Source organism: Drosophila kikkawai, chromosome 2R, assembly GCF_030179895.1.
Source record: "Drosophila kikkawai strain 14028-0561.14 chromosome 2R, DkikHiC1v2, whole genome shotgun sequence".
NCBI classification, from domain to species: Eukaryota; Metazoa; Arthropoda; class Insecta; order Diptera; family Drosophilidae; genus Drosophila; species Drosophila kikkawai.
Genome location: NC_091729.1, coordinates 25,706,952 through 25,727,720, shown reverse-complemented (window position 1 = coordinate 25,727,720; position 20,769 = coordinate 25,706,952). Strand labels below are relative to the sequence as shown.

The 20,769-nt window shown below is 48.8% G+C and overlaps 4 protein-coding genes across 5 annotated transcripts; 2 read left to right on the top strand and 2 right to left on the bottom strand.

Annotated features, from left to right (window-relative positions):
• Positions 1 to 9,228: 9,228 nt before the first annotated feature.
• On the top strand, positions 9,229 to 10,743 carry Atf-2 (Activating transcription factor-2). 2 transcript variants are annotated; one of them, XM_070284637.1, is made up of 3 exons: positions 9,229 to 10,335; positions 10,402 to 10,539; positions 10,603 to 10,743. In XM_070284637.1, exons 1-2 carry the CDS (start codon positions 9,315 to 9,317, stop codon positions 10,494 to 10,496), a joined length of 1,116 nt encoding a protein of 371 aa, XP_070140738.1. In that variant the 5' UTR covers positions 9,229 to 9,314; the 3' UTR covers positions 10,497 to 10,539; positions 10,603 to 10,743. The 2 variants fall into 2 exon arrangements, with proteins under 2 accessions (XP_070140738.1, XP_017018928.1); XM_017163439.3 differs by having other exon boundaries at positions 10,402 to 10,627.
• Positions 10,508 to 13,792, bottom strand: LOC108072346 (TBC1 domain family member 31). Its single transcript, XM_017163437.3, has 4 exons — positions 13,497 to 13,792; positions 13,323 to 13,436; positions 10,838 to 13,268; positions 10,508 to 10,768 (listed from the first exon to the last, which is right to left on the bottom strand). Exons 1-4 carry the CDS (start codon positions 13,790 to 13,792, stop codon positions 10,625 to 10,627), a joined length of 2,985 nt encoding a protein of 994 aa, XP_017018926.1. The 3' UTR covers positions 10,508 to 10,624.
• A 469-nt stretch (positions 13,793 to 14,261) lies between these two features.
• On the bottom strand, positions 14,262 to 14,813 carry LOC108072349 (leptin receptor gene-related protein). Its single transcript, XM_017163440.3, has 2 exons — positions 14,558 to 14,813; positions 14,262 to 14,495 (listed from the first exon to the last, which is right to left on the bottom strand). The coding sequence occupies exons 1-2, from the start codon at positions 14,783 to 14,785 to the stop codon at positions 14,388 to 14,390; spliced, it is 336 nt and encodes a 111-aa protein (XP_017018929.1). The 5' UTR covers positions 14,786 to 14,813; the 3' UTR covers positions 14,262 to 14,387.
• Positions 14,814 to 15,890: 1,077 nt separating this feature from the next.
• LOC108072347 (uncharacterized) lies at positions 15,891 to 20,756 on the top strand. Its single transcript, XM_017163438.3, has 3 exons — positions 15,891 to 16,540; positions 17,633 to 18,584; positions 18,647 to 20,756. Exons 1-3 carry the CDS (start codon positions 16,447 to 16,449, stop codon positions 19,206 to 19,208), a joined length of 1,608 nt encoding a protein of 535 aa, XP_017018927.1. The 5' UTR covers positions 15,891 to 16,446; the 3' UTR covers positions 19,209 to 20,756.
• Positions 20,757 to 20,769: the final 13 nt, after the last annotated feature.

Sequence of the window (20,769 nt, the reverse complement as noted above, 5' to 3'; positions counted from 1 at the left end):
GGCCAGCCAGCCAGAGCAAGGCTTAGAAAAATAGAGACGGAGCAGCCAAGAGCCGGAGAGCTTCTCTGCCAAGAGCCCAAGTGTTTGGCCATAACGAAGTCAAGGGGAAAAATGGCGTTTGCCGCAGAAAAAAAACAAAACAAAAGGTAGAAAGACTAAAAACGTTTCTTCTCCTCCTCGCGGTGCCTCCGCTGGGCCTCTTCTTCAGAGTCTGGGTCTGGGCCCCGAGTCTGGCTGCATTGCGGCTCCCACGCCTTCAAAATACTATATGTTAACAAACACGCTGCCAAGTGGCTGACAGCTCTGGCCGGGAAGAGGGACAGGGAGAGCGATAGCGAGAGAGTGGGGGAGTGCTCGAGGTTGCAGCCAAAGATGGAGGCTTCTTCGGTCTCCAAGTCTTCGGTCTCTTCCAGTCTTCAAGGGCCCCCCTGCAGCATAATAACCCGGCCGAAGAAACCGAAACGTGCGCAGATTTCCAGCAGACGATAAAGCACAACGAGGCAGAGGCAGGCCAGCGAAATAAGATGAAAAATAAGCGGGGACAGGATCGCAGCTCGCATCCATGGCTGCTCCTCCATGCGGCGGCCATTTTATCCGACGTCTTGCCACGTTTTTTATATTTTTCTTTGGCCTTCTGCAGCTGCAGCAACTGCAGAGTTAAAGCCAAAAGTTAAAGCCAAAAGCTAAAGCCACTCGCATGCAAAGCAACAGCGCGGCCAATTTGGTACTTCTTTTTTGTTTTTCTTCTTTTTTCAAGAACACCAAGACAGACGGACAGACAGATGCAGATACAGATACTCGGTTCGTCGGAGAAGTATCTGTCAGATGGCTGTGCCGCATCTGCAGAGTACGGAATGCAACTCGCATCGATCAATGTTTGTCTTGGAGTCGGAGGAAGCTTGCATCTCCTCCCGCTCCTCGTTTGACATTGAGAGACACCGACACCTTTCGACTTTTCTGCTTGAACTTTGACATCTCGACTGGCAGTTCTCGTTCTTGGTTTCGAAGAAGGCAGAGGAGACCAGGAAAAAAGGGCACTGGTCATGCCCTGCTTGGTTACCTCACCGAATCTGCGTTTGCTGAGGGGTTTTTGGTTTTAAAAGAATAAAAGGTTATATCAAAGCAAGTAAAATAGGGAGAACCCATGGCTTAAATAAATATCAGTTCCAACTCCCTAAAATAAGCACATTTCAGACCTTCATGAAGCATTTTTCTTGACTTAGTTCCCTCAATAATCAATTGTACCTTTGATTTTCAATCAAAGCAACTCAAAGATAGACCCTTTGCTTTTCCTAATGGTAATGTCATCCGAGGAGTGAACAACAGTTACTCCAGCTTCCTTTGATGTTTGATCCAAGTGCCACTGCCAGTCGTATCTATTAGCAGGGTTCGTTACCATTACTTAATGGGCACGTATCCTGCGAATGGGCCTGGACCTGGGGGTCCGAGGATGGGCTTGGCCTAAGCCTGGACCTGGCCACATGCGAAATGCGTGTAATTAGCCGAAGCATTTCAAATTGCAAACTTGCAGCGCCGGCAACTGAGTTGCAACCAGATTGCCTTTGCTCGCACTCGTATAATTTCCGCTGGCCTGGCTTAGTTGAAGGTGTGTGTGTGGTGTGTGTGGTGTGTGCAGTGTGTGCGGTGCACTTTAGCTTAAGTTTCAGCGTTTTTGCATCTAATGATCGGTCTGGCGGTGTCTCTAATGCACACAACGGCGGCCTGGAAACTAGTTACTTCGCCGATACATCAATTAAATTTGCATTTTAATTTGACGTTTCGTTTTGTTTGGCTCTGAAGTTGATTTATATGGGAGCGGATCGGGGCAAAAAAAGCGGTTGATCTTGTGGCGGGGTTACGATCAAGCCGATCAAGCCGATCAGCCGCTATATAGCCCAAGATATCTCTGGCTAATATAATCTGGTCTAACTAGTAACTCTATTGCTTTTTTTGTGCAGAGCTTAAAGCAGCTGCAATGCCATGAGCTGTCAGCATTTCCGCTCGCAATTCGGGCGCCACCTGAAACGGGGAGTGCAGCTCGGGAGGAGTAGCTCGGAGTACCATGGAGCAGCTCCTGGTTTGGGGTCACAGACGCATGCAATTTGAGCCACACGGCGGCATAAATTGTTGCATGTTAAGAGGAAGTTAGCCCACAGCCCATAAACATTTGCTTTCCTGAGCTGAGCTCTGAGCTGCTGAAACCACAAAATGAAGGCGCGCAAAGACGTTTACATAACGGGTTAGCTGGGGCAACTCACCAACTAGTCTCCCAGTCCACCCCCACTGCCACTGCTACCTTCACCGGTGGCACATCCACCTCTGCTTCCTCTTCCAACTGCAACCGAAATAAGCACACAACCAGTCAACCGCAGACAGGTCCCGAAATAAAACACCCTAAACACCTAACACTGCCCTGATCCCCGCCAGAGATGAGCAAAGAGGTTACTTAGTAGTGGGAATTGTAGAGAAATGAAAGCAGTAAAGGGTCTAGAAAAAAATATATTTTCAGAAATTTAAACTACTAAAACTTCACGTTAAAATATTAATACTATTTCCTCCTCTAAATATCCCCTTCTTTTTGATACATTTTCTCTTCATCACCTGGCCATCACTGGCAGCCCTTGCTCAACTCCCACACCCAGTCCCTGTCCCAGTCCCTTTCCCAGTCCACCTCCAATCTCGACTTCCTCCCTTCTTTGGCAGCACTCGCACGGGGCATGCATCTCTGTCAAAATGCAAGGCGCGAATTGTAAATTTGCAAATGCCGGAAACGCAAATTTTCCAAACTTGTTACCTCAGCGCTCCGGCTCTGCCACAACAGCAACTTTTGGCCAAATATCAAGCCGCAGAGTTCGGAGTTCCGAGTTAACTGCAACAAAAACTACAAAAAAAAAAGAAGTTAAATTGGAAATTTTTGGCCCAGGGCGCACTGCGTTGGCGTTTGGCAAGTCGGCATGGCGAACTTTTGCATTACAATTGGCCATCGCCGGCGCTGCCGCCGTTAGTTTCAGTGATGGCCTCCTGGCACGCAATGCCTGCACTGTCCTGCCCAACCCCGAAAAACCACCCGAAAAGAAACCCACCCAATTCTGGCCGAAAAAGGATGCATCAATTTTGAAGAAGCGCAACAATTAAAATTTTAAATCTAAGCTTGACGCTTTCCCAGTGCCCAGCTGACCTATCATTATGCTCGGGCCCGGGATGATGCACTACATCCGCCAGGCAGGGAGTTGGAGTTCAACCATAATTCTTAACCCCAAACCGATCATTAGGCCTACGCACGAAGACGACCCCTGATCCTGATCGGATCCGAGGCAGACGCATATATCACAATCGAGAGTTATGGCCGCGGAATTCCAGCACGTATCAATCTGAAAAATGTTGAAAAATGTGCAACCTTTTGCATACCTATATACTCGATCTGTTTCTGGATCTCTAGACACCGATCCCTGCTCCACCGATCCCTGCCATAAATCAGTTGATCCTAGTGCCGCTGGGCACCATGATGTGCATATTCATGAGTTTGATTGAACCCATAAATCAGAGCCAAACCTATGGGACCTTTAGCGAGCTTGTGAAGTCGGGTAAGTCGGATCTGGCAGCTGGAGTGTGTGGACTGTGTGGAGCTTCACCTGCTCCGTTGACCCCTTGGGATCAGCGGAGAACGGTTGTGCCAGAAAACTTAATTAATTTGACACATATCAAGGGAGACGAGAGGCAGCTATAGCACATGAATATTTGTGGTTTTTGCCACCAAAAAATAAAAGGAAGAAATGCGCTAATGAAGCCAAAGCTGGGAAATGTGTGTTTGACTCGCCGTTTCTTAGACCCTAAAAGGTCCGTTGAGAGACCGCCAAAAACAGTCGTCGCCAGGCCATAATTAATCATGCAACAACATTCTTTTCTGGCTTTCTGGCCTAGAGTTCCGCTGTGTTATGTTACCTTTTTTCGCCGCCGAACCGGACCACCGAGCTAACTGAACTGAAAACGCAGTTAGCAGCAGCAGCAGCAAAAGCGCAAAAACAAAAGCAGAATGGCCATAGCTGCGAGTGATATTAACATATCATTATGATAGCCATTAGCACTTTTAATTGATGAGTTTTTGCTGCTGCTGCTGCCGCTGCCACTGCTGCCTGCTCCTCAGCTCCTCAGATCCCAATCCCCAGATCCCAATATCCATCCAAAACCCGGTTGCCAATCATTTGTCAAATGGCAAAAAGCCCGACGGAGTCGAGAACATCGAAAATGGCCGCAGGGTCAGCCAAGTAGAGACTGTAAAAACTTAGGTGGTCGTCTTCTTTTGCCGCCGGAGTGCCCAAAGTCCGCTTTTGGTTAAAAAACAATGAATGGGGTGAATGTGATGGAGTTGTCCAAAATAGTCAATAGTTTTTTAACCAAAAAGAGTATCCAGAAATAAGCACAACTATCGTAACTTCATTTTCAGCAAAGTCTTTGGGCCCACAGTGATCAATATGGCTTTTAATTTATTTTTTAATTGTCACACAATAATAATATTATTTTCAGTTTCTCAGGAAATTATAAGGAAAAATATCATCTATTGAAAGGAGTTTCCTGGTGGTAACTCTGTATCTCCGTGTACCAGAAGGTAATAATTTTTATACCCTTGCAGGGTATTATAATTTCAGTCAGAAGTTTGCAACGCAGTGAAGGAGACGTTTCCGACCCTATAAAGTATATATATTCTTGATCAGCATCAACAGGGGAATCATTCTAGATATTCCAGGAAGAAATCGATTTTTTGGCCATTTTTGGAAAATTTTATAAGGGGTTACATCATTAAAATTTTTGATTTTGATAAAAAAATTGAATTTTCAAAATTTTTAAATGAAGTATGCAGATTTATAAACTGTAGAAAATCTTGCACAGAACTGTTTTCCGATTTAAAATTAATGCTCTTTTGGCCGAGTTATGATATTTTTAATTTTAGAAAAAAATCAAGAAGTTTTTTAATATAAAAAATCCGATTTTATAATACAAAATAATATTTTTCTAAGTCAAGGAATCATTTCCGACCCTATAAACCATATATATTCTTGATCAACATCAACAGGGGAATCTTTCTAGACATGTCCGGAAGAAATCGATTTTTTGCCCATTTTTGAGAAATTTGATAAGGGGTTACATCATTAAAATTAGCAAAAATGGCCAAAAATTTTGATTTGTTAAAATTTTAAATTTGGTATGCAGTTTTTTTAAATTAATAAAAACTAACACAAAACTGCTTTCCGAATCGAAATTAATGCATTTTTGGCTTAGTTATGGTATATTTTAATTGATATATGTAAGTTCATCAATTTAATTAAAGTTTAATTAAAAGAAAACGATCATAGATCCTACCTATCAAAAATAAAGATTCAAATTCAAGTCAAGCTTTAAGAATCTTGCCACCAAATATGGGTAATTCAAGCACTTTTGGTTTCTGAAATCTAGAGAATAATAAGGACAATCCAAATTTTCCCAGTCTTTTTTCTAGTTGCCCCCCCCCCATTGAGTAATCCACATTTAATGGCAAGTAAAGAGCAGTGTAGAAATTCATTGATGAATTTTGAAGCCGAGCCTCAATTTAAGTTAATGGATCCGCGGGCTCTCGGTTCCGAATCATCGGTTTTTTCTCTCTTTTTTCTGATTCATGTTGCATGTTTTGTTTTGGTTTTTTTTTTTTTATTGTTTAATTCTAGTCTGAAATTCCAATGAAGTTGCTCCCCGAAACATGCAATTAAATGCCACAAATGTCTAAGAACGTTTACCGTTAGATGACGAGGTCTCCAAGGAGCTTAGTTTTGGAAGTTTAGGAGTAGTGTGCCCTCGAGGTAATTCTACCTACGATTCGGGGCCCTCTTCAAAGGCTTCTTCTTGGGTTTTTCTTAACCCAAAACACGCCTCCCCTTTGGCACATGTTGGACACAAGCCCTGGACCGCGGGGACCCGCCTCCAGACGCGGCTCCAATTAGGCGGCAAAGCCAGTCAAGGATGCGCCTTCTGGACAGGATGTGTTAGAAATCGTCGGCAGGCAAAGAGTCTTGGCCAGCGAAAGTTGGGACCACTCTGCCCTCTGGCGGCGGCCTTAACGGAAATGGAAATGATCGCAGCCAGGCAGGACCAAGGGAGATCTCGGGGGGATCTCTCTTTGGACCCCTGGACCAGGCAATTAGGCAGCGCCTTCGCGGACGTGAGCGAGCCGAAAGTGCCAGATACATCAAAAGTGAACGCAATCCATCATCTGGCGAATCACGGCGTGATGAGAGCAGCGCCGACAACTTCCCCCAGCTCCCAGCTCCATCCTTATGACGGCCATGGCTTATGATGATGACCAGGAGAGTGGCGCGTTCGCAGCACGAGCTACAGGGGTTCCTTTTGCCGTTAGATAGTCCAGGGAAGGGAGGGGGGATCACAGAGCTCGCTTGGAGCTTGCTACCTCAAGGTCACAATTAATTGGTCACAGCAGATATGAAGACTCTTTCTAATTCCGCCGCCTGATCTACTTTCGGCGCAGACGAGGAACGAGCAAGGGGCAGCAATTAAAACAATTACAGGGACTCTGTCTGGCCCGGAGAGGAACCGAGCTAGGGGGGATAGCTCTTCGCTGGAACCGCACGCCCATTAGCGACAATCAATCTCGGCCAAAGCTCCACTTCCACTTCCCCAAAACTCAGCAAGTCGCTGCGTCTTTTTTCGGTTTTATACTTTGCGGCGCGAATCGCGTAGTTTCCTCTCTTTTACTTTTTATTATTTACGAATGCCACTTGCCAGATAACCCATAATTATGAAATTATTATTGGAGCGCCAAGCCAAGCCAAGCTCGAGATCGAGACCGAGACTGAGACTGAGACCCAGAGCCAAGACCCACCAGTCTCCGCCAAAGCGAAATGTATCTCTGGTGCCGTCGGAAAAGCAGAAACCATTTGGCGTCGCGGCGGCACAGGAAGTTTTCTTGTTTTTTTATACAAAGCCCCCGGGCCCTGGAAGTTGCACAAAAAAAATGTAACAACAAAAGCAGCCGAGACCACCTTAAAATTTTGTGTCGTTCGATGAAGAAATTGAGATACCAGCGGAGAATAAATTTCCAAAAAAAAAACGTACTACTTGCTGCTTAAGTCCTCCCTCATTTGGTTTTTAATAATAAATTTTATATGCAAAACTGCCGCGGGGAAAAGCAAACAAAGTGTCCAAAAATGCAAGCGGGAAATATGAAAAATTTCGGGGCAGACGTGGGGCGTTCTAGGAGCCTAAGTTGGATATTTATTAGGGTCCTCTGTTTCATCTGCCACAGCAGATCCTGGGTCCTGCACATGCCGTTATGAGGGTTCTTAACCGAGAATGTCCTGCGGCAGGCAGAACTGCAACCTGTTTGGAATGTTAATTTGTTTCTTGAGAAGAGCTGCCATAAAAATAATTAAAACATTAAGGGTCAAGTGTTGTCTATAATATCTATTAGTTTGGTGAAAATTTATAATTTTATAAAGAGTATTTATGGTACAAAGAAATTGTACGTATAAATTGCACTCAAATAAATATAAAATCCGTGTTGGGGATCATAAATCATAGAATAGAATAATTAAATAATAATTTAAAATAGAGAGAGATACTTTGATATAATTTGTTTGATGTTTACAAGATTATCAGAGTTTTGTTTCATTTTCAATAAAAGATTTCCAAAAACATAACAAAAGAGTAAGTTAAATGGATATTACTAGAGTCGTAACAGTATTCATATTACTAAATAGAATTAATCTAAACTTAAATAGATATAATATTATTAATAGATATTCAAAATAATATAGTTTAATGTATTTTCCATTGTTTTATATTAAAGATAAAGCTCCTAACGAACTCCGCTCCTAGATCCACCCAAAACCCAACTACAAAAGGCCGACGGACAATGGGAAAAGATGGCGATGCTGCAGCCTCGCCTTGAAGAGGGGAAAGCCAAGAGGAAGGAGCAGGAGACGAGGCCCAGGATGGGGTGTGGGGATGATACTTTGAATGCGAGCAGGAGAGAGATGTTCATCGGAACGCATGTTCTTTGAAAATTGCCCATAATTATGCGAACGAACTTCAAACTGATTGTTTCTACCGGCAGCACCGAGAACTGGGAACTGCCGAGGAACTGAGAACCCAAAACCGACTCAGACTCAGGCTCAGACTCAGGAGATCCATGGACCAACCGGGCCGCCGCGCTGTCCGAAAAACGCGCGACTGCTGCTGCATGCAACGTGGCCGAGGGATGCCGAGATCGGGATAGCTCTGGCCATGGGTACCCGGGTCTGGGGTAAGGCTATGTGCCCGCTTGGGCTGCAGTGAAAGAGAATGACTGTAATTACGCATCACTTTTTCTTAATTTTCATGCAGCATCTTGTGGCTCTGCCTCCTCCTCGTCGCCGGCGAGAATGGTGGCCATCTTTTTGTCGCTGGGAAGTGGAGTTGCCAACGTATTTGGGCACTGAACTTGACCCACAAGACGAGTTTGCGGCTGAGTTTTAGAAAATTGCTCGTTTCGTCGTCGTCGCTCGTTGCGTGCATGCGAGCGGCGAGCGAGCGACTTGAAAACATTTTGCGTGTTGTATTTTGTGTTGTCCGTCGCTTCCTTCAATGAGAAATCTAATTTAAAAGATACAAAATTTTAAATTATGGGGTTTTCTTGGCTGCCAAAAATGTTTCTCGTTTCTCCTGCCCTTCCCACATGCCCATATATGATTGCTTCTACGTGCTGCGAACGCAGAGTCTGGGGCTTTTTTGGGATGCGGATGCGACGGATGCCATGCTGCGACTCGGCGATACGCAATTTTGTGGCGGAAATGTCAAAAGTGGGGCTCAGCTGCCTTATAGTGTGGTTACATAACACAATACGTAAACATGGCTCAGAACGCGAGGCTCTTCAGCGTCATGAAAAAGCTGAAAGCCAACTTTTAAATTTGAAAGCTTGGCGGGCGATAACCGTTGATATCTGAATATCGGTATCGATAGGTGCTGGTGCAGCTCTGCCATTCTAAAAGTTTGCAGCCACACTGGACATTGTTTTTGTTACGTCATTTTGCCTGTTCGTTTTTGCAACGCAGTGGCAACTCGTTACGTCATTTTGCCTGTTCGTTTTTGCAACGCAGTGGCAACTCGTTACGTCATTTTGCCTGTTCGTTTTTGCAACGCAGTGGCAACTCGTTACGTCATTTTGCCTGTTCGTTTTTGCAACGCAGTGGCAACTCGTTACGTCATTTTGCCTGTTCGTTGCTAGAGGTGGGAAAACTTTAAAACTTCGTTTACATTGTTTACATTGTTTTTGATGTAACTGGCTGGCCATGGACGACCCCGCCGGCATGCCGGACCTGGCCAGCGTCTCCTTTGCCGAGGGCGAAGTGTCCTGCTTCCCGAGCTTCCGGCAACAGGTGAAGCACTCGCTGGACCTCTCGCTGGGCCAGAAGTCGTCGGAGAACCTCTTCGCCGCCGACCAGACCCCCACGCCCACGCGCCTGATCAAGAACTGCGATGAGGTGGGTCTGTTCGAGGACCTGCAGCACGTGAATCCCTTTGACATCGGGTTCCAGCGGGCGGCGGAGCAGAATGTCAGTGGCAGCACTCCCAGTCGCCCGGAGGCGCCGCCAATCGAAGGTGAATCGCTGCACACGCCCCAGGTATACCCCATGGAGGCGCCAGCGCCTGGTAACTCCGGGGTCACGCGCAGCGACAGCTGCAGCAACGTGGACGTCGAGCAGCTGCTGGCCAGCACGGGAGTCACCAGCGAGCAGCAGGCAGAGGCAGAGGCAGGGCCACCGCCGCTCCAGCTAATCCAGCCACAGGTCATCACCTGGGTGCTGCCAGCGCAGTCAATCAATGCCCTGCCGCCAGCGGATTCCCAGCGCAGCAAGACCTCAGTCAGCAGCACCAGTCGCCCCTATATCCTCCCCAAGCCCAGTTCAAGGTCATCTGGGAGTGCCAGCAGGCGACCAGATCCCATTTTGGTGTCCTGCAATCCACCGCAACCAGCTCCGGAGCCGAGCAGCGCCAGCCTGACCCCCACCTCCCAGCTGCCCATCAAGGAGCGGCTCAAGGCCATCCTGCACAGCAATAACAGCAGCAACAGACGCCACTTCTCTGCCCCCTCGAAGCCGACGAAGCCCAAGGACAGGAGTCGGGACGAGGACTGCATGGAGAGGCGACGGGCAGCCGCCAGTCGCTACCGCAACAAGATGCGGAACGAGCACAAGGATCTGCGTCAGCAGAATGCCCAGCTGCAGCAGGAGAACCGGGAGCTGCTGGAGAGGATCGCCCGCCTGGAGAGGGAGCTGCAGCAGCACAAGAGCCAGAATAGCTTGGCAGATGGTAAGATAGAAGACTTTTTTTAGTAGAGTATCTCAATTCCTGGTTAATCGCTGGTAAATCTTTTAGTAATGGCCAACCAGCTCCAGATTCCACCCTCCAGCATCCATTTGCTCATCAATATGCCCAATGTGCTAGTGCCTTCGCCTGCGGACAGGAAGTAGGACCCAGAAGATGCCTTTATTTATTTTATTTTCACGATGCCATGTAAATATTCCTAGCCTAGAATTTATTTGTACCTTAAGGCCGCCATTTGTTATGCTAATTAAGATTACGAGACATTGTCTCCACGTCACTTGGCCGTCAGTGTGGTCTCTGAGCTTACAATGTCGGTGAACTCGCGCTGGATGTCCAGGATGGAGCTCTCAATGTCCGCCAGCGGGGAACGAAACGGGCCAGAAGAGGTCTTGGGCGAGCGAAGCTGTTCCATAGTCATCTGCATATGAGGGAGAAAGAGAAGTTATATTCACTCCTAGAGAGCAGGAACCTCCTGCACCGCGCTCACCTCTCTCAGATCCTGCTGCAACTGATTCCGTTGCCGGCACAGCTGCTGGATGTTGTCGTAGTACTTGCGAGCCAACGGAGCGCCGGCCGACTCGGAATAGTAGCGCTGGGCCAGGAGCTCCATCTCCTGATTGCGTATCTCGTCCTCGGCCAGCTGCATCTGCTGGTTGTTGCGGCGACGCTCCCGCTCGATGCTGTGCATGAGCAGATCGATGTCCTTCTCCATCTCTATCACCTTGCGCCGCTGCTCGGACTCTTGCAGCTTGCTGATGACCTCGCTCTTGCGGTGACGCACCTCCATTTGGTAGGTGAGCAGCATCTTCCGCTGGCACGTGATGCGCTCCTCCTCGCGGTGTATGGTGTCCTGGTAGAGCTTCTCCATCTCCTTGATGCGCCGTGTATGCTCCTCCTGCTTGAGGCCGTTCTCCAGCCGCTCCATGATGTGCACCTCCTCCAGCTCGAGGTGCCGAATGCGGGCGTCCATCTCCTGGTTGTGCTTCAGCAAAGAGACGGCCTGCTCCTCCTGCTGATCAATCCACTCGCTGGGGTACTTGAGGAACTTTGGATAGACGCCCTTCGGAATGGCCTCGAAGGGCTGCATAAAGCGCTGCGGATGCAGCGCCAGCTGGCACCTGGCCATCAGCCTGCGGGCCTTGGAGAGCAGCTTCCCGATGTCCAGCGGGTTCTGGTCGTGGAAAAACGAAAGCACGGATCGTTGGTCAGGCAGCCGGATGATAATCTCGCGATTGATCAGGTTGTAGGCTACCACCAGAAAGATGGGAAACCAGGGCGGCTCCGAGACGATGTTGTCCCACAGCACCAGCCACTGTTGCTCCTCCAGGACCTCGGCAAAGGCACTGCTTAGCAGCGGCCAGGCGTAGTCCTTGGGCAGCACCTCCTGGGCCTTGTAGAACTTGCACAGGCCCTCGTCCAGATGCTGCAGGAGATTCTCGCACATGGCCAGGTAGTTGGCGGGCGGCAGGGGATGAAACTCGAACCACAGCTGGAAGTGGTTCAAGATGAGGGTGGCCAACACCTCGAACGAGACGAGACCGTTCTTGGGCAGCTGCTTTACAAAGGGATAGATCAGGTGCGGCATGAATTCGGCGTGGGCCAGGACCTTGCACCACTGGGAGAGGCAGCTCCAGATCTTGATCACAGATCGCCGCTGAGCGTCATTGCGAATCTTCAGTTTCTTGGCCTGGTTCCGGAGCACCAGCGGCGAGCCCAGCTTCAAGAGCGCCTGGAATTGCGAACCATTGCAGGGCAGATCCATGAGGGACGTCCAGATCAGGAACCTGTACTTCTCCGGGTAGCAACCGTACTCCTTGAGCATGCCCCGCAGCCGTTCCGGCTTGAGGAGATGGCGCAGCTCCGGGTTCATGCAGCCGCTGGCCCTGGAGGAGACCAGCGGAAGGGGCAGCGGTGCTGGATTCTTTAGGATCTTGGTCTTGATGTGGTCGAGGCAACGGGTCTGCACCTGCAGACCGTTGAACAGGCGGCATGTGGACCACACATTGACCTCCCCGCCAGCGGAGGTTATGCTCAGGAGCTTGCCATCCCTGCTCAGACTCAGGCTAATGGCCTTCGAGGGCTGGACAATCAGCTTGTGGTCTGTATTGGCCAGGTCCAGCATGACGGCCTGGTTACGTCTCGTGATCCCGAACACCACACGCTCCTTGGGCTGGCTGAGAAAGGCCAATTGGCGGAGTTCCAGATCGGTCAGGCGGTAGAGCTTCTCCAGGTCGAAGGACGCCGTGCTCAGCAGTAGCAGGTAGCCGTCCACGGTGCTCAGGCACATTTTGTTGCCGTCCGGCGTGAAGCAGTAGCTCAGCAGCTGGCCATCGGCAAAGTCGTGGTCCTGGCAAGCGAACGTAAGGTCATCCTCCAGATCACTATCATCGGAGCCACGCAGAGAGATCTCAGGAATCGATTCCCCTGCCGGCAGCAGTCGCAGCTTGCGGTTCCTGGCCTTAATGGGCTGGGCCATCCGGAGGGTGCTCAGCGTAAGCGAGGACCAAACGTGCAGCGAGTCGTTGGAGAAGCCGATGAAGAACTGGTCCGAGTTGGGCAAGAAGGCGGCGAACTTCAGCGTGTAGCGCGACTCGTCAAAGTCCAGCTGGTGGGAGACCTGAAGAGACTGCAGATTGACTAGGAGAGCCTCGCGCCCGAAGCGCATCAGGACGTTGGCGGCACGGGGATTTCTCAGGCGATTGCTGAACGTGATCTCGTCGGGCGGCGAGCTGCCCACCTCGCCTTGGCTGCCCAGAATCGAGTTGTCCACATCAATGATGAAAATGTGGCCCTCCTTGTTGCCCACGATGTAGTCGCTCCTGTGACGCGGCGACGGACGAATAAGCCTGGCCTTAGGGATCCGGAAGCCCAGGCGCCAGTAGCGTTTACTCACAAAGTCAAAAACAAAGACGTTGCCACTGGGATAGAGATACAGATTTAGAAGGACTCCAAGTTTTCGGGGATATTCTTACCGCTTGTCAATGACCACCAGTTTGTTGCTCAGCTCGTTGAAGCAGCAGGCGCCGATCTGGATGCGCATCTGCTGACCCTCTTCCTTGACCGTATGGTGCACGGTGAGGATGTTCCTGGGCGAAACAGTGAAGAGTTAGTGAAGAGTTCCGATGCCTCAAAGGGAGCAGACTCACCCGGACTCATTGTGCTTCAGCTTGAAGGGATACTTGCGCATCGGCTCATCGCTGAAGGGCTGGTAATGTGTAGCGTTTGCCTGCGTCAGGGTCAACTCGGTGTCGGCAGATTCCACGGATTCCTGGTCACTCCAATCCTCAAGTTCTATGTCCTCCTCGGTTAGCTCCTCCTCTATAAGCGAATCGCCGTAGTCCTTGTGCTCCTGTGGGTCGCCTTCGATGCCATGCAGGCTCAGCGAGGGAATCCCCGTAAAGTCCTCCGCTTTTATCTCCTCCTTTTTTACAATCTTATCCATTTTTAATTACAATTTAATGACTTAATTCTACCAACTGATCTGTCAAAGGACACCCGGAAATGGGCGTAGCCAGACCAACAAAAAACAAGTTAGTGGAAGAGGAAACACTTGAAATACTGTTTTAACTTGTATATAAATGTTCAAGACTGTTAAATTAACAAATTAAAAGATGTTCTTCGGTGATAATTCATCACATTTAACTATATTTCTTAATTCGCATTGTAAATAGAGGCTCTCATGACGGCGTTGCCAGATGAAAATTTGACTCTCCACCTAAAAAATCTCAAAAAGTTGGTATTTTTTAATGAAATATTCCGTTTTTTTGTAATATATAATATTATTAATAAAATTAATTTATAATTATTTTGTATTTTTATTTAATTTTTATTATATTTTTCGAATATTTGTGTTGAAAACATCGAAAATATCTAGGATTCAATAATGCGTAAAACCCCCTAGATAACCCGAATTAATATTTACTACTGTGTTTATTTCGTTTGCGTTATGTTATCTGGATACACTGATTATATGAGATTGGTTGAATGACTGCCGGAGACTTTCCACTGCGCGATGGCTGGACTTAAAGCGATCCTCCCTAGAACATGCTGCCGTAGGGCTCTTCGTCGCGCATGGCGTAGCCGAATATGGTGCCGTAATTAATGAGGTTGCTGATTATCGTCAGAGTGCACGCTGTCCAGGTGATCTGGGAAGGAGATTCAACGTATCAGAAGCGGTTTACCCCATTCAAGACACAGGGGTACTCACCACTGAGGCGTGGGCGAGGACGATGGGCAGGGCGAAGGCGCTCAGCACCATGCCGGCGGTGAGGAAGAGTGCGAACTCCGTCTTGGGGTTGGTCTCCCCATTTGGAACGGTTCGCTTGGCTATGAACACCGGCAGCACGGACAGTGCGTAGAAGAGCAGCACGAAGAAGGGATAGAAGATCTTGGGCGTGGGCACCGCGCAAGCCAGGATCAGGAAGGTCAGGCCCATGCAAGTGAGGAATGCGCAGATGATGAGGCTGCAAAGGGAAAACTCATAACTAATCGTTCAGAGGCGGGGGTGGGCCCAGACTTACGCTGCAGGTCCATCCCGGGACAGGTGGCGGATCAGAGGTGAGTGCAGAGAATAGATGGAAAACTCAGTGTTAATTGGGCCTTAGAGGTCTTTGCATAATTACCCTTACCCTTTAAAGTGGCCATTGTGTTTGTTTATTTCTCCTTTGTCGCCTCACAGCACACTCACAGAGTGTAGTTCGTTTGGTTTTTCAGTGTGACTGCAAATGGCCAGCTGAAATACCAAAATTGTGTATAAGTATATACCAGAAAAATACCAAAGAGTCTAAATTAGTAGATACATCTTTTTGGTTTGGGACTCAGATAAGGTCCTTAAAGTTCCTTTAAGTCCCCTCAAGCTTTCGTTATTAATGACAGGCTTTTCATGAATGGGTAAAAACTGAAAGAGAAATGGGATAGCCCTAGCTGGTTTTATTTTTTATACCCTCTAATTTGAGCTATTTCTATAATTTAAAACCTTATATACAGGCTACGTCCATTGATTAAGGACCAATCGTTTAATATTTGTAACCTGTAGTCTTTTGATGAATGACCGAATCATAATAATCCAATAATCTGCACTTAAGGACTCTCCACCTCCACCCTATCTTCCATCTTTCACTGGGGAAAAAAGCTCTACTGCTGCAAATTCATTGATAAAAATAAAGCGCGCCCTATCCCAAGCGAAAAAGCTGCGGGAAAGGGAAGGAGTGGGACGAGATCCTTGGGGTCGGGGACTTGTGAGTGGCAGCCACCTGCTAGCTGTCGAGAGTCGAGTTCGCTTCGGCTCTTTATGAATGCGCCAGTGTTTACTCAAAGAACCATGGGACGTGCTGAGCTTTCCACGACCCGTGAGCGCAGGCGCCTCCTCGGGCTCCACCACGGTGCCCGTTGCTCTGCCCCCAAAAGCTGCCCGCAACATTTAACAGCGCGGGGGCGGACCTAACATTTGCGTCACAGCTTCTGCTTCTTCTCGGAGCACTCCACTCGGTGTCGTGTCTTGTCGCGTCGTGTCGTTCGGGTTGCCGCCGCCAGGCTCATTCAGTTTCTTCAGTATAACGGTATACGTCGACGGCACAGCAACGCAGGCCCAGGAATCAGGAGGTCGAGTCCCCCAAAATCCCCAGCTCCATATGTCCATATGTCCGCAGTCTTTTCGCCTGCAATCTAAAAGAAAAGTGCAACATTTGACCTTTCCGCCAGCCGGTGGCAGTGCCAAGTGCATCCGTCTAACGGTCAACGCTCGAAAAGTGTCGAAAAAGTGGCGTTAAGCAACGGTAATTGCTCGAAATATTGCACGCCCACGCCGCGAAAAGTTTGGGGAGCAACCACCAGCAGCTGCCACCAAGAGTGTGTGTGTGTGTGACTACCCGAGTGTGTGCAAGTGTGAGGGGGTGTCGAAAATCAATAAGCCCCGTCGACGACGTAGTCGTTTTGGCCAAAAGCATCAGCCAAGTGTAGCAGCCCCATTAACCGGCCATATGGCAGAGGCACTGCATTATTGTTAGCCAATTTCGAACTACAGAAGAAAAAAAGAACACACAAGAGACACTAGAGGACCGAAGAACTGAGGAGAAAATCGAATTTTGCAAGTGCAAGATGGCGGCTCGCCTGGAAATCACCGTTAGCTTCGCCCTGGCTGCAACGCTGCTCTGCTGCATAGTGGGTCACTGCGAAATGTCCGTTTACCCAGGTGAGCCTAAAAATATCACACTTCAGTCGCCCCCCAACCACCCAACACACATATAGCCAGCGTTAGTTTTAAGTTTGGGTGCGTGGTGAATGGCGCAGGAAGTAAGCAGCAGTGCGAGGAGCAGGAGGAGGCGAAGGGGGCAGGCCTGAGTTTACCACCTCGTTTTGTGTATCCCCTGCACTAGATACTTGTATAGTATATACTTGAGCGAGGGTATGTCCTGCCTTCGTGTGTCGGTGTCGGTGTGAGTGCGGGGTATTCACGAATCAAACCAAAACACCCACGCTCTTTCACTTCGGCGAAAATTCAAGTGAAATGCAGCGTCACAAACACATACAGAGACAGGAAATACACACAAACACACCACCCCCCTAGCAGCTGGAAATTTGCAAGGCGGAAATCCGGCAGGAAAACTTGCAAATAAAGTCTATCAGTCAATCTTTGGTTATTTAAAACCTTAAATATTTTTAATTTCATAGTCTATTGCATAGTTTTCAGTTACTTTAACAAAGCGAAATGCTTTAAAAACTCCCTAAAAGGACCTCCTAAGAACTATTTATAGTCTTCGCTTTTTATAGCATACTTTTCGACACCTGCCCAGGTTGATTTCCAATCACTATTAGTGCGTATTAGACCCCTGCACCACATAACTTTCTTGATTTGAGCGCAACAATGGAGACCAAAAATAAAACCAACAAAAACAACAACAACCGATGGCAATAAAGTTTCGGAAGCACGTCACAGGCTTCGGCCCCCGTCTGTATGGTGGTCTCCCTCACACCAAGGATCCCTCGCTGGGCGCGTGTGTAATTGGTCTATTTTTAACCTCTCCGGCAATAAAAACGGACTTTTGTTTGTCTATTTCGAATCGAATCCTTTCTGGAACTCGCATTGGTGGGGGGGGGTCAAGGAGGTAGGGTCAGACCTTCGTGCTGCGCTATTTTCGACCTTTCGGTCCTTGCCTTCTATATTCTTAATATTTTCCGAGCCTTGCGCTGACACGCAGGCCACCGGCGGCGGCCGCAGGCTCATTAACATTAACATAATCACCTTGCCCGCCGCGCCCACTAATGAATCCGCTTTCCTTCGCAGGACTACGCCGAAGACCCATCCAGGCACCGGTGATGGATCCACAGAGCGAGCAGGAGTATGCCTTCTTGGCCCAGATGATGGAGCAATACGCCCGTCGACGGCTGCAGCAGCAGTTCGACCAGCAGCTGCACGAGATCAACCTAAAGATGGACCGCCAGCGGCAGCTGCTTGAGCGGGAACGATACCGCCAACGGCAGCAGGAGCTGGAGGTGCGGCGCGAGCAGGAGGAGGACTACGAGGCCAATGGGGGCAACAATCTGGAGCAGCAGTACGATCAGTACGACAACGCAGAGGCGGAGGCCAGCTATGGCAGTCCGTTGGAGGCGGTGCCGGATGTCCAGCAACCCCCGCCGCTGTACCTGCCTCGCCTGCCCAACCTGCCACCGCTGCCCAGTTTGCCCAAGTCGTCGCCCGGCCGGAATAGTGTGCTTAGGGATCGGATTCCCTTTGCCGTGGGTCCCAATGATGCCCGGTTTTTCGACAACCCGAACGACCCCTCGGGCGAGCTCGATTCACGCGCCCTGGAAGACTACGAGGAGTATGCTCCGATAGAGCCCACTCCCGAGGTGGCCACCGCCTCCAGCAAGACCAAGATTGAGGCCCCAGTACCGGCTCCCGTGCCCGTGGAGCCGCCGAAGCTGCTGGACGCGGCCAGCGCCAACTTCCATCGCATCAATCCCCAGTCCGCAGCTGCTGCGGCCGTGGCCGGAGTGAATCTACCGCAGGGCAAGGACGTATCGCCGCACGAGCTGAATGCCCTGATCAACAAACTGCAGAAGCAGAGCAAGTCCCCGCACCTGACCCTAGTCAACGATGGCGTGGCCAGCCAAGAGCAGATCGTGCTGCGCCAGCACCTGGGAATGAACAGCGAAATGGGAGTGTACATCGTGGCCCTGATAGCGGGCGTGAGTGCGGCGGTGACCGTGGGGCTGCTGGCCCTGGGCGTGACTTGGTAAGTATCCCCCAGATCCTTGGGCTACATATTTCAGACGATAATCTCTGAATCTTCAACAGGTTCCACAATCGCCACAAAGCGGCTGCGGATGTGGAGTATCCCGCCTACGGGGTAACGGGTCCCAACAAGGATGTCTCGCCATCCGGCGACCGGAAGCTGGCCCAGAGCGCCCAGATGTACCACTATCAGCACCAGAAGCAGCAGATCATCGCCATGGAGAACTGCCAGGCCACCGATGGCAGCTGCAGCCTCTCGGACGTGGAGAGCGACGATGACAACGAGGAGGGCGACTACACCGTGTACGAGTGCCCCGGCCTGGCGCCCACCGGCGAAATGGAGGTAAAGAATCCGCTCTTCCTGGACGAGACGCCGGCCACGCCGGCCAACAATCTGTCGACAGGTGGAGCAGCAGCAGCTGGGGCAGGTGCCACCAATAACAACATCACGCAGGCCACTCCACAGCAACCGGCCACGCAGAAGAAGGGAACGGTAAAGCCGAACATGAATCTGTTGAATGCCGCCGCCACAGCTGCAGCAGCGGCCGCCGCCTCTGCATCGGCAGGCGGAGCTGGAGCGGCCGGAGCTGAGGAGCCGAAGCAGAAGCGCAAGAGCAAGAAGTAAGGAGGAGCCAGGCGAAGCTTGTTTAACCCAGGAGCTGCGGCGATGGGTAAAGTTTGACTGATCCATTGTCAGCCAAGAACACACGAGGCACGGAGAGGGATTCGGAGACAGGATCCGAGCAGGTGTAGATGCATTCCTAACAAACAGTCCGGGGAATCTAATTCCAGGAGCAGCCACAACCCACACACACTAGCGCAGTCCAGAGGCCACGCAACAGTCTCTGTCTGTGTAATCTCTTCCCGTTAACGCATAAGTCCTGTAACGTAATCGCATTGCTATGCAGTAAGACTAGGCCCCCCCCAGCACGCCCCCAAGGACCCCCCAGGAACTTTCCATCCGCTGTCAGTTGCACAACTCGCTGCTGATGTGACAGGATGTGCGGCAGACAGGTGGAATTACGTCGAATTATTTGTATATCAAACTTTTTTGGAGAGCGCAGAAGGAGCGCGGTGGGAAGCTAACTAACATATTATATTATTATAAATATATGTATACACACACACACATATAGATATATATTCATGTAATTATTGTATCATATATATATATATATATATATATATTATACACACGAGGGCGGACACCTTTTTACTTACCCCGTCTGTCCCTGGCCCCCGGCGTGTGCTGTAACTATCTTTTTCTCATTTTTACTACGCTTTGTGATCGATCCTAAATTATCTGTGTCAATTTAGAAATACAATTCTGGTAAATACAACCTGTATGCATGCAAAAACATATTATATGGGAGCGAGGAGAAGAGGATTATTTACAAGTAAAACTTAACAATAATTTCCCCCGCACACATTCATGTAAAGTAAATGAAAAACGACTGATAACACCACACACAAAGATAACACGCGCGCGTCTATTTGTACAAAAAGAAACGAATCGAAAATGATAATGAAATCGAATGAAGGAAACAATTTATTTACCGATTAGGGAGAAAGATTAGCAAAACAAAACCCAAAAAAAAAAAGAGGAAACAAACTATCAGCGGAAACGATTCCCAGCCCCAAAAAAGAAAGCGAACATTTTACTATTGTATTCTCAATTGCTGTAAAACTGTAAATAAACATGGATATATAGGACATGTACATGAACTTTAGACGAGAGAGACGAGGACGAAACGTAGGAACCATTGCGGCCGAAAACAATACACTGAGAACAACTGAATTGAAGAACTTGTGAGTTCAAAAACTAGCTAAACACTACAACCTAAAAACAAAACACACCATGAATAATAATATTAATACTATATGTTGACTAGTGGAAATATGCAAAGCATCTTGGAGCATTGAAAATTGAGAATTTCGAGAAATCTTAATCGAAAACTGACTTAGCCACAATAAAAAGTGAAAGGAGACATGCAAGCAGCATACGTTGAGTTTGAAATATATATTTTATGGTGTTTGGGGGGGTCCCCCTCAAACACGACAAAATAATCCGAACTCAAGGCGAGAGAAGAAAACGAGCAAAATTTAATTTATTTATGTATGATAACCGGTAACGACACAAATTATACAATATGCATACAGAATAAACTAAACTAACCCAAAATATG